Here is an 18,336-nt window from a genome sequence, read left to right as displayed (position 1 = left end):
TGCTGCAACGTCAGAATAAACATATCAAATGAGGGTGCTGAACTTCTCTCAACCTCCAGGACTTTGCTCTTTACTATTCTAGGGCCCGGAAAACAAAAAAGTAATGACACAGATTAGTTAAAGGATTTAAAGGGACCCTAAAGAGTGAGTGCACGCAGAGAAGGATGGGTCGGTGTGTTCTTTCCTTCTGCTCTGCACCCATATCCTCAAAAATGGTCATCCTGCCTCTGTCCCTAATTTGAAGATCTGTTACTGCTTTGAACACCAAGAAGGCAGGTTTACCTCCTCGGGATTCATATGCAACAGAACTTTCTATTCCATTTAACTGAGACTCTGCCTGAATAATTTCAACAAACTCATCTCAACATCTGAGAAAATAATGTCAAAATCTGAAAAAGAAAGGAAAAAAAAGATCAAGACTCACAGATTTCACCTGATCATAAATAATAAGTGATTTATTACTAATAAAATAAAAGATACGGTTGACAATATTTTTGATCACAGACTTGGTCTCTTAATTTCGAGAACTCCTAACATTTATATCAAGATTTCCCTCACTAGCTTTTACAAGCAACATTTCTCTTTCCTTTGCCCCAGCTAGACTGTTAGCTCAAGTCTGGAGACCTAATAAGGAAATGCTTAATACTCCGTCCCATTCTGCTGAAAAATACCCAGCCCCCCTCCTCACTCTCCAGTCACTCCCTCTCAGCTAGAGTGTTTCACAAAAGCATATTCTGGCCAAAGGTACTCCACAAATTGCAGAGAACACCATTTCTGTGAAATGCTCCTCTGAAGGACAAGCAGCCACAGAAAAAGTACAAAGCACCTGGACTTTAAAACAGACAAGAGGTAGTTTAGAAAAAAGAATCCCAGAGATGAGTCATCCTCATACAGCTGTAATTTGGTATTTAGCCATATTGGCCACAAGACTCAGGATTTTCTGGCATTGGGAACCTGCTCCAACAAAGAAGTCAAAATAAAATAACCAAAAGAATACTACCTGGCCTGCAAAATACTTTTTGAGAAATTCTCACAGAAAATCAGATTCATCTGGATCCCTGTGAGATGGAGGCAACTAAGTCCTGCTGAGTGGGAGGGACTGTCCTAGGTCACAGAGATCAGAGAGTGACAACCAACAACCTAGACACCAAACCTCTGATTCACAGTGTTCACCTGGCCTAGGTTCTCACTGTGTGCTCACTTCATCTGGGCACATCTACCCCAAGCTCAACAGTCAAAAACTCAGAACTTCCCACCTTTACCCATGAAAGTTTCCACATCCACTAAGTAACACAGTGATCAAGAATGCAGGTTCCAGGGTCAGGCTACCTGCACTCACATCCCAACTCCACCACTTATTCACTGTGAGTCTCCAGACAAGTTATCAACCCTCTAAGTTTCCAATTCCTTATCTATGAAGTGGATATAATAGCTACCTCACAGGGATGCTTGTGAAGACCAGATGAGATAATGCCTATGCAAAGCACAGAGTAACAAATATTAGCTATTATTATCATTACTGTCTGCTCAAGGAAAATCCATACAAAAGTGGAAAACATCACAATGAGATTATTATTCCTTTTATTCCATAGCCTCTTCCTCTGCCATCCAGGGGAGAGCTACTGCCAATCATCATCTGCTACTGCTGGCCATTGCCCTTCCTATCAAAGTACAGGCTTATCTCTCATAATTGTCATATGAACCCCACACACCATTTTAGCTGAGGCTGTCTAAACTCAAAACCCCTTAAAGATGCGTTTCTTCCCCAGAGCTGAGCAATCACAAGATGGACGCTTATTTGGCGCAGAAGACTGGGGTGAGAGGGAGAAGCGGAATTCCATCAAGAAATATTTCAGACTAAAAAATGAGCTTTATGTGGCAATGGAATAATTCTGTATCTTGATTGCAGTAATGGTTATGCAAATCTACATATGTGATAAAACTATAAACATACAAATAAAAGCATGTAAAACTGGTGAAATCTAATAAGATCTGTGGATTGTACCAGTGGCAATTTTCTGTTGATATTGTACATAACTAACAAATGCAAAATGTCACTACCGGCGAAAACAGAGGGAAAGACACACAGAACCTTTCTGTACATTTTTTTGCAACTTCCAGTGAAACTATATTTCCAAATACAACATTCAAACAAGAAAAAAACTAAGCTTCAAGGTTCCTTTTAAACTAGATTCTAGAATCCTAACAATGGGGAGTTAAAAATAATAAAGATTTAAAGAATATAACCTTCTCTCAACTTGCAGTCTACTTATCCACAAAGAAATAGGTAACCTATATCACTACTGTAATAACATCAGCCACAAATGTTATGAGGCTAGTATCCACAGGTTCCACATCCACAGATTCAACCAACTGTGGATGGAAAATATTCAGAGGGAGAGGGACAGGGAAATTCTAGAAAGTTCCAAAAAGCAAAACTTTGAATTTGCCCCATGCTGGCGACTATTTACAAAGCATTTACATTGTATTAGATATTATAATAATCTAGAGATTTAAAGCATACGGTGCAATTTTATATAAAGGACTTGAGCATCCAGGATTTTGGTAACCACAGGGGTCCTGGAACCAATCCCCTGCAGATACCAAGGGATAACTGCACTAGAAAATCAATCCCCGTTAGCTCTTTCTCCCAGATCTCAATTCTCTCATTCAATAAATTCTGAAGGGCCGCTACATACAAAGCAATATACTACTGCAATAGGACATTTATATGAAGGCAGATCCCACATAGCTCAATATCCCTTTCCAGCTTTCCATATCCCTGCCTCTGTGAAGCAGGCACAGTTCCACAAAAATGTACAGAACAGAGGAAGCGAGAGATCTCCCAAAGACCATTTAACAGGTAAGACAGGTCCAACATGTTTTTCTAAAGTAGTTTTTCATTTACAGGTTAAGGAAGATTTCAATGGCTCCAAGTATTCATCTAATTTTAACAAAAATCTCATCAATCTCAATGCTTATAGTAGTGATGATTTTTTCCTGAATTATCAAAAATGACTGATGCCCATACATTATAACAGAAGTCTCCCTGCGATAAGAAACAGCACTTAAATCTAAGGTTTGTACAAAAAGCTGACTTTCAGTCTGGTGGCGGGTCTTTATTGCAGCTCAGACTTTCCAATTGGGGCAATTCCACACAGAAGATTCTCCATGATAGTGTAATGATTCTAAGTATGGAGACTGGAGTCAGACAGACATGAGTTTGCATGTAATCTCTGTTACTGAATGATTTCAGACAAAGTATTAACCCTTCCAAATCTCAGTTTCCTTGTCTATAAAATGGGGGGAGGAATACCTACCTTGTGTTTCTGTGAAGCTCAACTGGCTCTGAGAATATAAAGTGCATAGAAACCAAGAACACCCATTGTTCTTCCTTAAACTCCAACTTAAAGGAGGGAAAGGGACTCATGATAAAAGAGACCAACAGCTTTTATTAAAGGTGAGTTTTAGTTGGTACGATTTGGGGGTTTTTCTCTTGTGTGTGGAGGAAGCCCTGTCTTTAGGAGAATAAAAATGATTGGGGGCAGGGGGTACCAATTAGGTCCCATCAATCATGTCATGAAAATTCAGGAACTATGATGATGTGAGCACTCTGAGAGGCCAGAATATTTGCAACTTTCTCCCTTTATCTCTTTTGTGATTCTTGATTTCTTAAATTGGAAATAGGCTAACAGTGCTCTCTTTGAGAGCAATCAGGAAGAGCAAAGAGGAAGAGAATGCCCTTGCCCAGGCCTGTAATCAGAAAGGCCTGGGGGAGAAGAATCAGTCCCCCAGGATGCAGTGAGCACAGACAACTCAAAGAGGGAAAATTAGGCTGGGACCCTGAAGAGCTTAAGTTGCAGGCCTGGCAGTATAGCATAATGGGTAAGCCCACAGACTCTGGAATCATTCAAACCCAGAGTCAAATCCCATCTCCACCACTTACAAAGCTATGACTCCTTGGGCAAATTATTTAACCTCTCAGCCTCAGTTTTCTTATCTATATACTAGGAATAATAACTACCTCAAGGGTTCTCAGGGGAATTAAACGGACAATGCATTTAAAGCACTAAAACAAAGCCTAGAACATGGTTAAGTAAACATTAGCTCTTGTTATTAATTTTTATTATTATCATCAAGACCATATACTTCAGGCCTTTGAACTCCACAATTCCACTTTCCAAGGCTCTAACCCTGTTCAAGATGACTTAATGCCAGAATCCCAAGGGATGTGTTAAACATTTCTCTCTTCCTGGGCAACACTGCCATCCACCCAATCTGCGGATCCTCCCCACCAAACTACAGTACTGAAGTTCCAGATAACAAAGAAGAAAACCGAACTCCTCGTGTTCTCTCTCTCCTCAAAATCTCTTATCCAGTTCAAACTCACGCCTCTGTTTAATATAAGCTTCAATTCCCTGTTACCACCTAAGAGAAATCAGGCTCACTGCCCTATAGAAAAGAGGCAAGAGTCCAGAAAGGTCATAAGCAGTTGAAATCACTCTATATCCTAAAATGAATGAGGGTAACAGCGTAGAACTTTGCATCACAGGCACCACTGTAGATCTTCCCATAAGAAGCCTCACCCGTAACTTCCGAGATGAACTCTTGGGACCAGTCAGTCTCATTGTAATCCTGAGTTACATCCACAGCGTCTCCAGCTGCAAGGAACTCCTGGGCCCAGTTCTCCGACAGGGCCAAGTCGGCCACACCAGGGGCTTAAGAGGGAGACAGAGAGAGAACTAAGGAAAATACCTATCATTCTATCATGCCTAAGGAACCCTGAGTGCACATGAAGACACTCTGTTCCTTTTGTCTCCTTCTGCATCTCAGTTCCTCAATACCAGCAGCATCTAAATACGGAATCCCCTTGTCCCTACCTGCATAGAAAATGGTGACCCCCGCCCCCCCCAACCCAGAACCAGACTCTGGACCCACCTCTCTGGGGTGCCTGGCGGAAGTTTGACTGTTCAATCTCCTGCATCTCTGCCAGGAGGTCATCCATCTTGAAGGTCTGAGGGGCACGGGATACAAGTGGCGCATTCTGGTCCTGGAGGAATTCGGCCACCAACTGTCAGAAGAGAGGTGGTGAAAGGAACCCAGCAAGAGACAGGGGCCCATTGGATGAGGGATACTAACATCAAACACAAGGAAAGGGAAACACAGAAACTATAGATTTGGAAACACTCGAAGAATACTTAAAAACAAGCAGGAGAGCTGAGGCAAATCTCATTTGATCAGGGAAGTCCACAGGCTGAAGTACGGATGAGCCCAGTTTAAAGGAAAAATACAATGGGCGAACGAAAAATGCGACAGAAAAGACTGGCATATTTACCTCATCTTCAGAGGCTACCCCCAAAGGCTTAGAGACCTAAGACAAAAGAAAGGGAGACAATATGGTACAGTGGTGAAGACCACAGCCACACAACTCAGTTAACCCTGGGTTAAAATTTCAGTTCTTCCATTCATAAGGCAAGCCACAAAACTTCTCAAAGCCTCAGTTTCCTCATCTATAAAATGGTTGCCTTCATCTATATAAAGACGTTCAATGTCTAATACAGTAAACACCCGTTGCGTGGCAACTATTATCATTTCCAACACAATAGAGACAGCAGTTATCCCAAAGTGTGCATCCGGACCCTCCATCCCAGGGCACAACTCGAGCTTTCCGCCTGAAGAACACTCACCGCCTCCGAGGCTGGGGCTCCTGGGGGCCAGGGGCCAGGCCTCAACCCCTCCTGCCGAAAGGCCTTGTCCTGGGTGAAGTGCCCGGCCAGCTTCATGAGCGGATTGGCACCCCCGCATTCCGCCTCCACCAGCTCCCGCATCGCCATGGTGACCGCCGGCTCTCTGATGGACAGAGGTTTGGAACTGAGGTCCCGGAGCCAAACCCTTCCCCAACCCACAACTCAGCCCGGACCTGGGGGAGGCGGTTTTTGGCCGCTGGCCACTCTCCACCCCTGCGCCTTCTGCTGCGGCCCCCACCTCTGCCAGGAGTCGGGGGGTCGCTGCCCTCCTGCCGCCCCCCTGGGCCTCTCCAGCGGCCTCCACGACTGCGGTCTCTGGCGGCGGGACAGGCGGCAGCCGCCCCCCACAAACGGGCCTGAACCCCAGGGGAGCGGGAGGACAATTCCGCAACTGAGCTGTACGGGAGCATTGGCCGGGCAAGGGAGAGGGAACACGCCGCGGGACCGTTAAGCCCAGTCCCCTACACCCGCAGTCACCAGGCAAGCACTGCTGGGGGCCATTCCCTCTCCGTAAATCACCTGAGCCCCTCGCCCTGCTCGGCCGGTCCCGGCCCACCCATTCCGCGCTCAGAGCACCCAGTCTCCCCCACCAGGGTCGCTGCTCAAGCTCCGCCCCCCGCGACCCGCGAGGACACCGCAAGGGCTGCTGGAAGACCAGGAAGGTGTCCTCGCGCCCCCTCGGGGCCCGGCACTCACCACCGCGCGCGAAGCCGCACGACCTGCCGGGGTACCTGGTGCGGGCTGGAGGGGGAGCGGAGAAAAGGGGTTGGGGAGCCAGGGGCGGGGCTCGGGCTTAAAGGGGCCGTGACCGCCGCGCGACGGTCGCGGCCCTGCGGAAGCTGTTCGGAGGGGCGGAGCCTTAAGTCTGCGACGCAGCGTGATGGGAGGAGCCGTGGGTCTTAAAGGAGAAGTCTTGGAGCCTCGACTCTGCGAGCACTTGAAAGGATCGCGGACGCTACGACTTGTTTGATGGAAAGCTCAAAGAAGAATGGAGCTAGGAGGGGCTTCCTGACCTTTGGGGGAAAGCCGAGCACGCAGATCCTGGGCTCAAATCATTCTGCCTCTTCCTGGGGGCGTATTGTGACCCAAGGGGATTCCCTCCCTTTCTGGGCCTCGGTTTTAGAGAAAGGCCCTAATGCGGGAGTGGTGGGGGTCAAATCCGGGGCCTTCCCCAGCCTTCTAGGCCTGCCCGCTTCCAAACTGCCCCTAGCAGGACAGCGTCACGGTCTCCATAGTGACAGAGGCCTGCCCCCAATCCCTCTGCCACATCTGCGTATTGGGGGAAATAGCACTGGATGACGACAAATTCCGGTTACTAAATTAGGGTCCAACGCATCCTGAGACCTCAAGCCGATAACCTACTGGGAAGGTGCACAGTGAGTCACTCCTCTCCCCTCCTTCCTCCCTCACCGCTGGTCAAGGTCACTGTGGTGGCCTTATTCCCACTGCCTCAGACAGGGAATGCACAAATATGATGCAAGAAGTGATCTCTAATCACGAAATAAGCCTCAGGCCCCACCATCTGCCACAGAATTGGCTCTGGTGTCAAACCTCAAGGACACTGGGAAACAAACCCTGAAATCTCACCTGCCTCCAAGTCCAAGGGTGTCCCGATGTCATGAAGAAGGAAGGGCAGGAGGTGCTCAGGGCTGCTGGTAGATGGGCAAGGGCAGGCCTGTGCCAAAAGGACAGAAGTACCGTCCCAGCCTAGGATACAGGAGAGGAGGCAGGTAGTCAGCAGGTGGCACCCTGGGCCAGGCTGGCTTCCTGGCTGTCCTGCAGATTTCACAGGTGGAGGCCCCAGGGGACCAGAGGGGCATGGCTGTGTAAGCTCCTCCCTGAAATGGTAGAGAAGCTGTTCTGACACCTCAGGGGAACAGAACAGCAGGGAAAACCTGAGACTGTGCAAAATTTCTCTTTTTCCTTACCTTTTCATCATGCATCCCAGCCCTTGCCTGTTTTCTGGTCTCAGGCTGACATTGTAAAGCAAATACCTAGTACCTAGTAAACTAAACCAAGCCAGTGAGGAAAGGATGCGCTCTGGAAAGTGCATACTTTAAAAAAGAGGATCCCTGGAGAGAGCAATGTTTACCTGAAAGCATATGATACAGCAGAATGTCAGAAAATCAAGGCAACCAGATCCCAGTACCATTCAAACCATAACACACATAGAACCTTCAGCTCTGCTAGGCGTTTAGTAACTGATTAACAATAACTCACTATGTATGCCGCCTGTAGGAGAATCGTAACAATGATAATAACAGATGTTTATTGAATGCTTACTTAAATCCAGGCATTGTACTAAACATTTTATGTGCATTAACACTTTTAATCTTCATAATACCCCTGTGAAATAGGTATTGCTAATCCCAGTTCACAATTAAGACTTAGCCAAAAGTCACACAGCTAGGAAGTCAAAGTTCAATCCAGACATAACTGCAAATACCTATCCATTACAACACTGCCTCCCAGTCTTCCTTATAAGCCCTGGAGAGCTTTGGTCTCCTAGGCCATAGGTCTTCACAGAACCTGGCTCACACGTCCAAGAGGGACTCTGGCACTGGGAAAGGACCACTAGATTTACTTGGGTATTTAATATTTATTGAAGTTCCAGATTTAAAACCTTAGAGTTTGTTACTCCAGATTCAACTTTAAAGTCTTATTCTATTCATAACAAATATTTTTATTAAATGGATATAATTATTTTTTACCTTTTCTGTAATTAATATTTTATTTATTCTTTAATTAATATTTGATAAATTCAAGTTTAATAAGTTAAATTCCTCCAATTTTTAAACACTTATACTGTATTTACTATGTGCCAGGCATTGTTCTAAAGCATTTTTCAAATACTGATTTATTTAATTCTCACAGTAACTTAATAACAACTATTAGCATCCCCATTTTATAGATGGGGAAACTGACGCACAGAGAGATTAAGTGACTTGCCCAAGCTTATACTAGTAAGTTGCAAAGCTGTGACTTTAACCTACACCAGGGGCATCAAATTTTATCTGTAAATGGCCAAGCAGAAAATATTTTTGTCTTTGCAGGCATACGTCTCTGTCACAACTACTCAACTCTGCCGTTGTAGCATGAAAGCAGCCATGGGTGGTACGTAAAGGAATGACTATGTCTGTGATTCGATAAAAATTTTTATGGACACTGAAGTTTGAATTTTATATCTTTTTGTGTGTGTGTGTGTGTGGTACGCAGGCCTCTCACTGTTGTGGCCTCTCCTGTCGTGGAGCACAGGCTCCAGATGCGCAGGCTCAGCGGCCATGACTCACGGGCCCAGCCGCTCCGCGGCATGTGGGATCTTCCCGGACCGGGGCACGAACCCGTGTCCCCTGCATCGGCAGGCAGACTCTCAACCACTGCGCCACCAGGGAAGCCCTATATCTTTTTTTATGTTATAAAATATTTTACTTCTTTTGATTTTTTTCAACCATTTAAAAATGTCAAAACCATTCTCTGCTACGGACTGTACAAAAACAGGCAGCTGGACATAGTTTGATGATCCCTAACCTATACAACCTGCTCCCAGAGTTCCTGCTCTTAAGCATTATGCTAGACTTACCTTTTTGAAAAATAAAATTTAAAGATCTCCTTAAATATTTTAAACTACATGGCATTTAATATACATATTTTAAAACACTTTAAATGGCTGACAGGGCACACCACCCCATCAGGCAAAATCTTTCTAAACTCTTATTCAACCCTATAGGTCTAATAAATTTATAAACATTTATGAAATTACCTTAGTCCTCTTCAAATCTCAAGTCTAAAACTTTACTTCCCAAATTGAAGGGTCATACATTAGATTCTCTTAAAGATCAAACGTTTTAATTCATAACGTCACTTACACACATCCGGATAGCAAATTTACTGGCTCAGGTAGGTCAAAATTACTGGGTTAAATTTTTAACCACAGTACAGGTACTTAAAGGGTCAGAGATTTGAGACCAAGACACAACACTTAGGACCTACATACTCCAAAGACGATGCTGTCTGAATCACAAGTGAACACTGTCAACCCATTTTTAGAGATGAGTTCTGTCTCCTGTGTCATGGATCCCCAAGGCCATCTCCTTCAACTGATAACGATACACAACTCACAAGTTACAATCTTATCTAGTTTTGTTTGTTTGTTTGTGTACGTGGGCCTCTCACTGTTGTGGCCTCTCCCATTGTGCGGAGCACAGGCTCCAGATGCGCAGGCTCAGCAGCCATGGCTCACGGGCCCAGCTGCTCCGCGGCACGTGGGATCTTCCCGGACCGGGGCACGAACCCGTGTCCCCTGCATCGGCAGGCAGACTCTCAACCACTGCGCCACCAGGAAAGCCCCTTATCTAGTTTTTATTATCTCATTTAGGTGCAGCTAATTTCTTTCACAGCTTCACTTGGGTAAATGAATGTCTTTACTTCCTAAGTGTTAAGTTACTTTGTAGCTTTTTGTTGGGAGAAAAGTTGGAAATGAGGAATTGCCTCATCTGATCTGATTCTTTAGGGTTTTTTGATGATGTTAAGATGCAGTGTAATGGAAATATCCATGCTCTGGAAATTGCAAATCAAGGTACAGTCTTCACACATGTACACTTAGAGGGGCTTGTTGGTTATGATTGCCCATCCTCCTTTCACCCTCAGTTGACATCATTGGCAGAGACAGCTTGACAAGGGAGGAAAGCTGTACGTGAAGTGAGACAGAGCAAATCCCAAAGCTAGGCTCATCTAAATACACATGGACAAAACTCACTTTGCTTTAAAAGTGTTCAGAGTAGTGAAATCTAGATTTACCCAGGTGTATCCAGAACTACCAGCGTAGGTTTGGGTAAAACCCAACATACGTTTGGGTACCTAACTCCATCCCCTGGACACATAGCAGGGAATTCCCCCCAGATAGCAACAAGGACCATCATGCATATTCCCTTTATCCCTGCTTGGAGCGGAACCTTACCACTTTTAGCAATACAGGGAAGATTCAGTCTATGTCACCCTTACCAAAATCCAACTGGGAAATCTTTGATCCTTTCTCCCTGCAAAGTATGGACGGAAGGAAGGAAAAAAGAAATCAAGTTTATTGACTTGGGAGTATTTTTCCCAATGAATGGTTTTGCTCCCTTTTCAGGATTTTTCACAAAACATCTATAGCCTACACAGCTATACAATGTGTTTGTATGTTGATTTATTTGTTGGGGGAAGACTTCTGCTTTGGGAAAGATGGCGTATACTTGATTTTCTCTATTGCTCCCATTAAATACAACTGAAAGCCCTGGACATTATACGTCAAACAAACATAAGAAGATTCTGAAAGGTGGAAAAAAGAAAGTGGACTGGCTAGGACCTTAGGACCCAGGACACAGCATGGTACTGAGTTCTGTGGGTTTCTTTTTCCCTCATACATCCCAGACTGGATGCTAGAGAGGTCAGCAACCTGGAAATACCAGCATGCACAGACCAAAATAAAAGCTCCAATAAAAGTCGGCTCTCTAGGGACTTCCCTGATGGTGCAGTGGTTAAGAATCCACCTGCCAATGCAGGGGACACGGGTTCGAGCCCTGGTCTGGGAAGATCCCACATGCCACAGAACAACTAAGCCCATGTGCCACAACTACTGAGCCTGTGCTCAAGAGCCCACGAGCCACAACTACTGAGCCTGCATGCCACAGCTACTGAAGCCCACACGCCTAGAGCCCGTGCTCCACAGCAAGAGAAGCCACCGCAATGAGAAGCTTGTGCACCGCAACGAAGAGTAGCCCCTGCTCGCCACACCTAGAGAAAGCCCGCACACAGCAACGAAGACCCAACACAACCAAAAATAAATAAAGAATAAATAAATTTATTTTTTAAAAAAGTCTGCTCTTTAGCCAAAAGACCAGGAAAGGGGTAGCCTACAAAACCAGAAACTTCCAGACAATAACCACTCTTCTCCAGCCAAACACCAACTAAAAAACTGTGCCCCCCCCCCACCAGCAAAGGCCAAGAAGGGAGCCTAGACTACTAACCTCAAGAAGCTATAATGAGACACCCCACCCTGAGGTGGTGTCAGAGAAGGCCAGGTAAGGAGCCCATCCCCACAGACCAGTAATGAGGCTCTCCCCCATTCCTGGCAGTGTTAGTGGAGACCACGTGGGTTGCTGAAACTAACCCCCCTGCCCAGCCCAGCAGTAAGAAGTTCCAGCCCCTCAAGTGTCAGTGGAGGCCAAATGGGGAACCTGGACTTCTTCCTCCACATGGTGGTAATGAGGTAGTGCCCCTTCTTTCCGTGCAGGACTGGTGTACAAAATAAGCCATTCAAAACGGAAGGCTTAAATAAGAGCCAGAGTCTATAACAAAATGCAAAAATGTCCAGGTTTCAGTAGGAAATCACTCATCATACCCAGAACCAGGAAGATCTCAAACTGAATAAAAAAATGTCAACCAATAATCTCCAAAATTTACAAACAGTTCATGCAGCTCTATATCAAAAAAACAAACAACCCAATCAAAGAATGGGCAGAAGACCTAAATAGATATCTCTCCAAAGAAGACATACAAGTGGCCAAGAGACACATGAAAAGATGCTCAACACTGCTAATTGTTAGAGAAATGCAAATCAAAACTCCAATGAGGTATCACCTCACACGGTCAGAATGGCCATCATCAAAAAGTCCACAAACAATAAATGCCAGAGAGGGTGTGTAGAAAAGGGAACCCTCCTTCACTGTTGGTGGGAATGTAAATTGGTACAGTCACTAGGGAGAACAGTATGGAGGTTCCTTAAAAAAACTAAAAGTGGATCTACCATATAATCCAGCAATCCCACTCCTGGGCATATATCAGGAGAAAACCTTGGTTCAAAAGGATACATGTTCACTGCAGCGCTGTTTACAATAGCCAAGAAATGGAAGCAACCTAAATGTCCATCAACAGATGAATGGATAAAGAAGATGTACATATATACAATGGAATATTACTCAGCCATGAAAAAGAATGAAATAATGCCATTTGCAGCAACAGGGATGGACCTGGAGATTATCATACTAAGTGAAGTAAGTCAGACAGAGAAAGACAAATATCATATGATATTGCTTATATGTGGAATTTTTTTTAAAATGATACCTCTGAACTTATTTACAAAACAAACTCAAAGACTTAGAAAAAATCTTATGGTTACCAAAGGGAAAAGGTGGGGGGATAAACTAGGACTCTGGGATCGACACGTACACACGGCTATATTTAAAATAGAAAATCCACAAGGACCTACTGTATAGCACAGGGAACTCTGCTCAATATTCTGTAATAACCTAAATGGGAAAAGAATTTTAAAAAGAATAGATACATGTATATGTATAACTGAATCACTTTGCTGTACACCTGAAACTAACACATTGTGAATCAACTCTACTCCAATATAAAATAAAAATATTTTTTAAATGTCAACCAATAGATGCCAACACCAAGATGATAGAGATATTAGAATTATTTCCAGGTAGCCATGATAAATATGCTTCAAGAAGCAATTACAAACCCACTGAAACAAATGACATAGAGAACCTCAGCAAACAGATAGAAGCTATCAAGAAGAACCAAATGAAAACTCTAGAACTGAAAAATGCAATAACTAAATTAAAAGCCCAGTGATGAGCTCAAAGGTAGAATGGATAGGGCAGAGGAAAAAAAATCCGTGAACTGGAAGATAGGACAATAGAAATTACCCAATCTGAACAATGGAGAAAAACTAGACGAAAAAAAAAAAAAGGAAGAAGAAGAAGACAGAAGGAAAAACAAAAACGGCTTACCCGGTGGCGCAGTGGTTGAGAGTCCGCCTGCCGATGCAGGGGACACAGGTTTGTGCCCCGATCCGGCAAGATCCCACATGCCGTGGAGCGGCTGGGCCCGTGAGCCATGGCCTCTGAGCCTGCACGTCCGGAGCCTGTGCTCCGCAAGGGGAGAGGCCACAACAGCGAGAGGCCCATGTACCGAAAAAAAAAAGTGATTGTCCCAAGCAAACTAGTGTTCCCAGAATCTGGAACAACGCATTATACAATCCAAACCCATAGTTGCTCAGGTCCGTATTCCCTCATCTTAAACTTTTGGGACCAGTTGTGTTTCAGTATCCAGAACTCGGGGATTTTCCTGAGGTAAATGCAGTACATGCGTTACAGCAGCGTATATGATCACACACCTTCCCCAGCCAGGCCTGGGGCAGCCCCCGAGAATCAAGCACATTAATACTTCTTCTGAAAAAATATGAATATTTACTTTGAGATAAAGTCTATGAACAGTTTCACCTGTTCAGGGCAGGATGAATTTTGGCATCAGACTCATTAAAAACACTTTTGGTTTTCAAAATTTTGTGGACTTCAGGATGGCTGGTGAGAGATTGTGTGACTACGCAGCCAAAGCCCATAGTAAAGACTTAGAAGTAACTAGAGAAAATGAATAATAGGAGAAATATTGGTTTCAGGGTCCGGCTATGCGAGTGACTATGAAATTAAACTCTGTTGAAGGGATTCTCCAATCAGGAGGCTGATGTGGGGTAATGCTCACGTTCCGTTGGCTCAGGCTTTCGGTCACCTTAATAGAGAAGGAACCTGAGAAACGTAGTTTAGACTAAGGCCCCGAATGGGCTGGACGAAGGTTTGGTGAGCAGCTGGCGATCTCTGCACCAGTCCACCCTTCTGGTCACCAGTGTCAGGCTATACCAGAGACTATGATATTAAACTCCATAGAAAGGATTTTCCAACACAGAAGTTGGTGTAGCTGTTTCAATCTTCCAGTTTTTAGTTGTTCCCTCATGGACTCTACTGCAGCTGACTCCAGGCTCCATAATTAGAATCTTTACACCATCATTGAGAATCCTCTCTGTGGAATTGCCCCAGTTGGAAAAATCTGAGCTGTGATAAAGACCCGCCACCAGACTGAAACTCAGCTTTCTGTACAAACCTTCGATTTAAGTGCTATCTCTTCTGCAGAGAGACTTCTGTTATAATGTATGGGTGTTGCCAAATCTGGCTCCCTATGCATCGATGCTGAATAAAAATACGGAGACAGAGAACTGGAAGATAAGGAATAGAGAGGCTTTTTATTTTCTTTGCCAGGCAAAGGGAAGACACAGTAGGCTAATGCCACAGTTCACCCTCCTAGGGGGATCAGGGAAGAATTCATACATGGGGCTCTCAGTCCGGGGTATGTGATAAGGATCAAAAGTGGTGAAGGTCTTGCATTTCTTTTCTTCTGCAAACTTATGGCCAAAGCTGGCATCAAGTGGCTCAGCAACCCGGTCTGGTGTCCCTGAAGTTATCGGCCCGTGACCTTCTTTCTGAAATGAAGAATGCTACACGGGAGTGTAGGGGGAGAAGAAATGCCAGGTGCAAAGGGTAATTTGTATGGAGTCAGAGAGTAATCAGCTTGGTGAAGGACAAGTCTAGCCTTGAGTGTTTGTTAGTAGTAACAGCTAAAGAATAACCAAGATTAATGAACTCTTTCAGGCCTGTTTACATTGCTTCCCCAGACGATTCATTGTTTCCTTATTTTACTTGTTTATCAGAAAAGTCTCATTTCTATTTTTGCTGCAACATGGGCATCAGTCATTTTTGATAATTCAGGGAAAAAATCATCACTACTATAAGCATTGAGATTGATGAGATTTTTGTTAAAATTACTTCAATACTTGGAGCCATTGAAATCTTCCTTAACCTGTAAATGAAAAACTACTTTAGAAAAACATGTTGGACCTGTCTTACCTGTTAAATTCTCTTTGGGAGATCTCTCTCTTCCTCTCGGTTGTGTCCTGGACAGGAGCTCCCTCTTGGCACCCCCTGTCTTGTCTGGGCCATGCCTTCTCCATCTCAGGTTTCTTTAGATCCTATCACTCTTTCTGATCCAACAACTGATACCAGCTCCACAAACACCCCATCATTGTGAGTATTCGCGATGTCTAATGCGTGTAGAAAAGACTATTTCCAGTTACCTGGGGTTTAAATTAATATTTAATTTATTAAAATTGTAAGTATAAAACATGGTTTTGCTTAAACCTTGAAATTCAACTTAAAATCCTGAAATTCTATTTATAAATGTACTACATTTTAAAAAATTACTTCCACTTGTTCTTTGATTGATGTTTAACTCAACTCAAACAGATTTAAATTTCCTTAGCAATTAGTCTCATCTACAAAGTTGGTAAAATTTCCATGACTGTTTTACACCATATTCATACACTTAATATATCTGATTTGTTCCCCCTCATGTACTTCAGTTGCCTGACAAGGTAGTATTTAAAATACTCACAAAATCTTTCCTATAACGTAAGCAACTCTTGTAAGTCTAATTACTTAATTGACCATGTTCTGCTGTTTGATTTCTCTTGAATGTTCTAATACTGTTTATAAGCTTTCGACTAAAAATCATAACTCTAAAATCAACAGATATTTCAAGTTGGAAACAACAAAGTTTAACTTAAATTCATACAGATTTTTTAAAATAAATTTATTTATTTTACTTATTTATTTTTGGCTGTGCTGGGTCTTCATTGCTTCGCACGGGCTTTCTCTAGTTGTGGCGAGCGGGGGCTACTCTTTGTTGCGGTGCGCAGGCTTCTCTTTGTGGTGGCTTCTCTTGCTGCGGAGCACAGGCTCTAAGCGCGCAGGCTTCAGTAGTTGCAGCACATGGGCTCAGTAGTTGTGGCTCACGGGCTCTACAGCACAGGCTCAGTAGTTGTGGCGCTGGGCTTAGTTGCTCTGCAGCATGTGGGATCTTCCCGGACCAGGGCTCGAACATGTGTCCCCTGCATTGGCAGGTGGATTCTTAACCGCTGCGCCACCAGGGAAGCCCCATACAGATTTCTAAACTTAAAGTTAACATCAAAATATTATGATTTACTTCACTGTCTCTATTCTAAATTCTACCCTTTCCCAGGAGAGTCAGTTTGACCATAGGGAAGGCTGAGGTTATTAGGTCAAAAAATTAGTGCCGTAGACCAGTTAGCTGTCAGATTGAAGAGCAGAGCGGGAGAGCTCAGGGCTTCAGGGCTGCATGCTGCAAAGTAATCCTCCTGTGAACTCCCTGAGCGCTCCCCAGGTGGCGTTACCTCTGCTGACCGCAGGGCGGGTTTTCAGCTGGACCGGCTCACAATTCACATGAGCAGGGCATCTTTTGCATTGTACCTTATCCCGCCTTGGGTAGATGATCTGCTGCTGTATCCCCACCTAGATGTCAGCAAATTTCCTTCACTTATTAAGTCCTTTTGTATTTTTCTTTCTTACCTGATCCTCTAGCCCTGTCGATGACCTCTCTTTTCTAAGCCTCTAATTAAGTGTCATCAGACCCACAGAAACTTGCTTTTCCCTTTCATATCTGCCTGGCCTCCCAGACCTTGCACTCCTTCCACATGTATCTAGCCTGTCTTCAAAGACCATAGCCCTTTCTTCCAGTGGAATCTACCTCTTCCTCCAGCTTAATCAGCCTTGTATTTTTCCTTCAATTTTCACCTCTTTTATTCCAGAAGAAAGACCAAACTTTATGTTGTTATTTTGTTGTTGTTGTTGTTTTTAAGCAGTTCTTTCTTGACTCCTTGAACAAACATGCTTGTTAGAATCAGAATGTTCCAGACACTGACCTTCTGGATTGCCCTGTTGAGCCCTTGGGTTTGCAGTAAGTTCAATTTTTTCTCTATCTTCACAGGAAAATGATACATCCCCTATTAAATAAGGGATCCTCACTCCTTTTGATCTCTTCACTGGAAAAAATATACCACCCTTGGTAGCTAAAACCACAGTCCAAAATTCAAATTCTTGGCCAAGGATTGTATAATTGACTAAAGGATTATAAAGGTGACAATTCCAGAGCCACCTTGAGATGGGTGTTGGTAAGTCCTGGGAGCTTGTGGACTGACACAGTTCACAAGGACAGGTAGAGGCTGGTCACGCATGGCCTACTTGGGCCTACACAAAGTTCACGGACACATGCTCAGGAGTGAAACTCAGCTCCTTTTGAGGTTTGAGGGTCAGCCTAAAAATCTGGCTGAAAACATGGCAGAACAAAAAGTTATTCCATCCACCAGGGCCTTACCTGGAAAGCCTTTGTAGCTAATATTCTGCCCATTTTGAGGTAAGACCAAAAGACCATATATTTGGTGAACTAACCTCTATTTTTGCCTTACCTGTAGTGCCAGGTCACCTTTGCCCATGAAATCGGCACCCGAAAGCCTGTGAGCTCTTGTTACCAAGACCCTATGGTGCTCCAAGGACAATGGTGCTTTAAGGACAAAGGATGACCCTGCCTGAAAATGTTTCAGCTGTTACACCCCCTACCGGACTCTTACTCGCCCTCCCACCACGTTGCAATGGTTACAAGATTCCTGAGCCCACCTGGGCGACGCCCACCTGGGCAACTGGACCTGTCCCAAGTAAGGAAAAGCATCTGCCCTGTCCCACTCCCACCTATAGAAGGAAGGTATATGTTCCTCGACCAATCAGTAAATGACATTTTCACCTCGGACCATTCCTTTGTTTTCTGGCTGTAAAAACTGATCAATAGCACATGTTCAGGCCCGACTCTCCCAGACGACTAGGAAGTCAGCCCGCTGTTCTGGCAGCGACCCTTTCCT

The 18,336-nt window shown here is 44.3% G+C and overlaps 1 protein-coding gene and 1 long non-coding RNA gene across 10 annotated transcripts in view; one reads left to right on the top strand and one right to left on the bottom strand.

Annotated features, from left to right (window-relative positions):
* PEX5 (peroxisomal biogenesis factor 5) overlaps nt 1-7,489 on the bottom strand; it is an 18,171-nt gene extending 10,682 nt beyond the window's left edge. For 2 of the 7 annotated variants that reach the window (XM_049694247.1, XM_049694250.1), the window contains exons 1-5: nt 6,267-6,284; nt 5,688-5,850; nt 5,336-5,371; nt 4,939-5,071; nt 4,587-4,718 (exon numbers count right to left, since the gene is read on the bottom strand). In XM_049694247.1, the coding sequence (XP_049550204.1) occupies nt 4,587-4,718; nt 4,939-5,071; nt 5,336-5,371; nt 5,688-5,834 (448 nt within the window). In that variant the 5' untranslated portion in view covers nt 5,835-5,850; nt 6,267-6,284. Of the gene's footprint in view, nt 1-4,586; nt 4,719-4,938; nt 5,072-5,335; nt 5,372-5,687; nt 5,851-5,985; nt 6,004-6,266; nt 6,286-6,443; nt 6,604-7,334 lie in introns of those variants that run through there. The other 5 variants (XM_033404349.2, XM_012536441.3, XM_049694248.1 and 2 more) reach the window with 5 other exon arrangements.
* Nucleotides 6,621-18,336, top strand: LOC125960427 (uncharacterized). 3 transcript variants are annotated; one of them, XR_007470088.1, is made up of 4 exons: nt 6,621-7,123; nt 8,801-8,861; nt 17,287-17,381; nt 17,896-18,336. It is a non-coding gene; the product is annotated as an uncharacterized LOC125960427 (long non-coding RNA). The 3 variants fall into 3 exon arrangements; XR_007470089.1 differs by lacking the exon at nt 17,287-17,381 and having other exon boundaries at nt 6,623-7,123; XR_007470087.1 differs by having other exon boundaries at nt 6,623-7,123; nt 17,287-18,336.

The sequence above is a fragment of the Orcinus orca genome, chromosome 11, assembly GCF_937001465.1.
Source record: "Orcinus orca chromosome 11, mOrcOrc1.1, whole genome shotgun sequence".
Classification (NCBI taxonomy): domain Eukaryota; kingdom Metazoa; phylum Chordata; class Mammalia; order Artiodactyla; family Delphinidae; genus Orcinus; species Orcinus orca.
The sequence above is the reverse complement of the archived record's forward strand: the minus strand, read 5'-3'. Positions and strand labels throughout refer to the sequence as shown.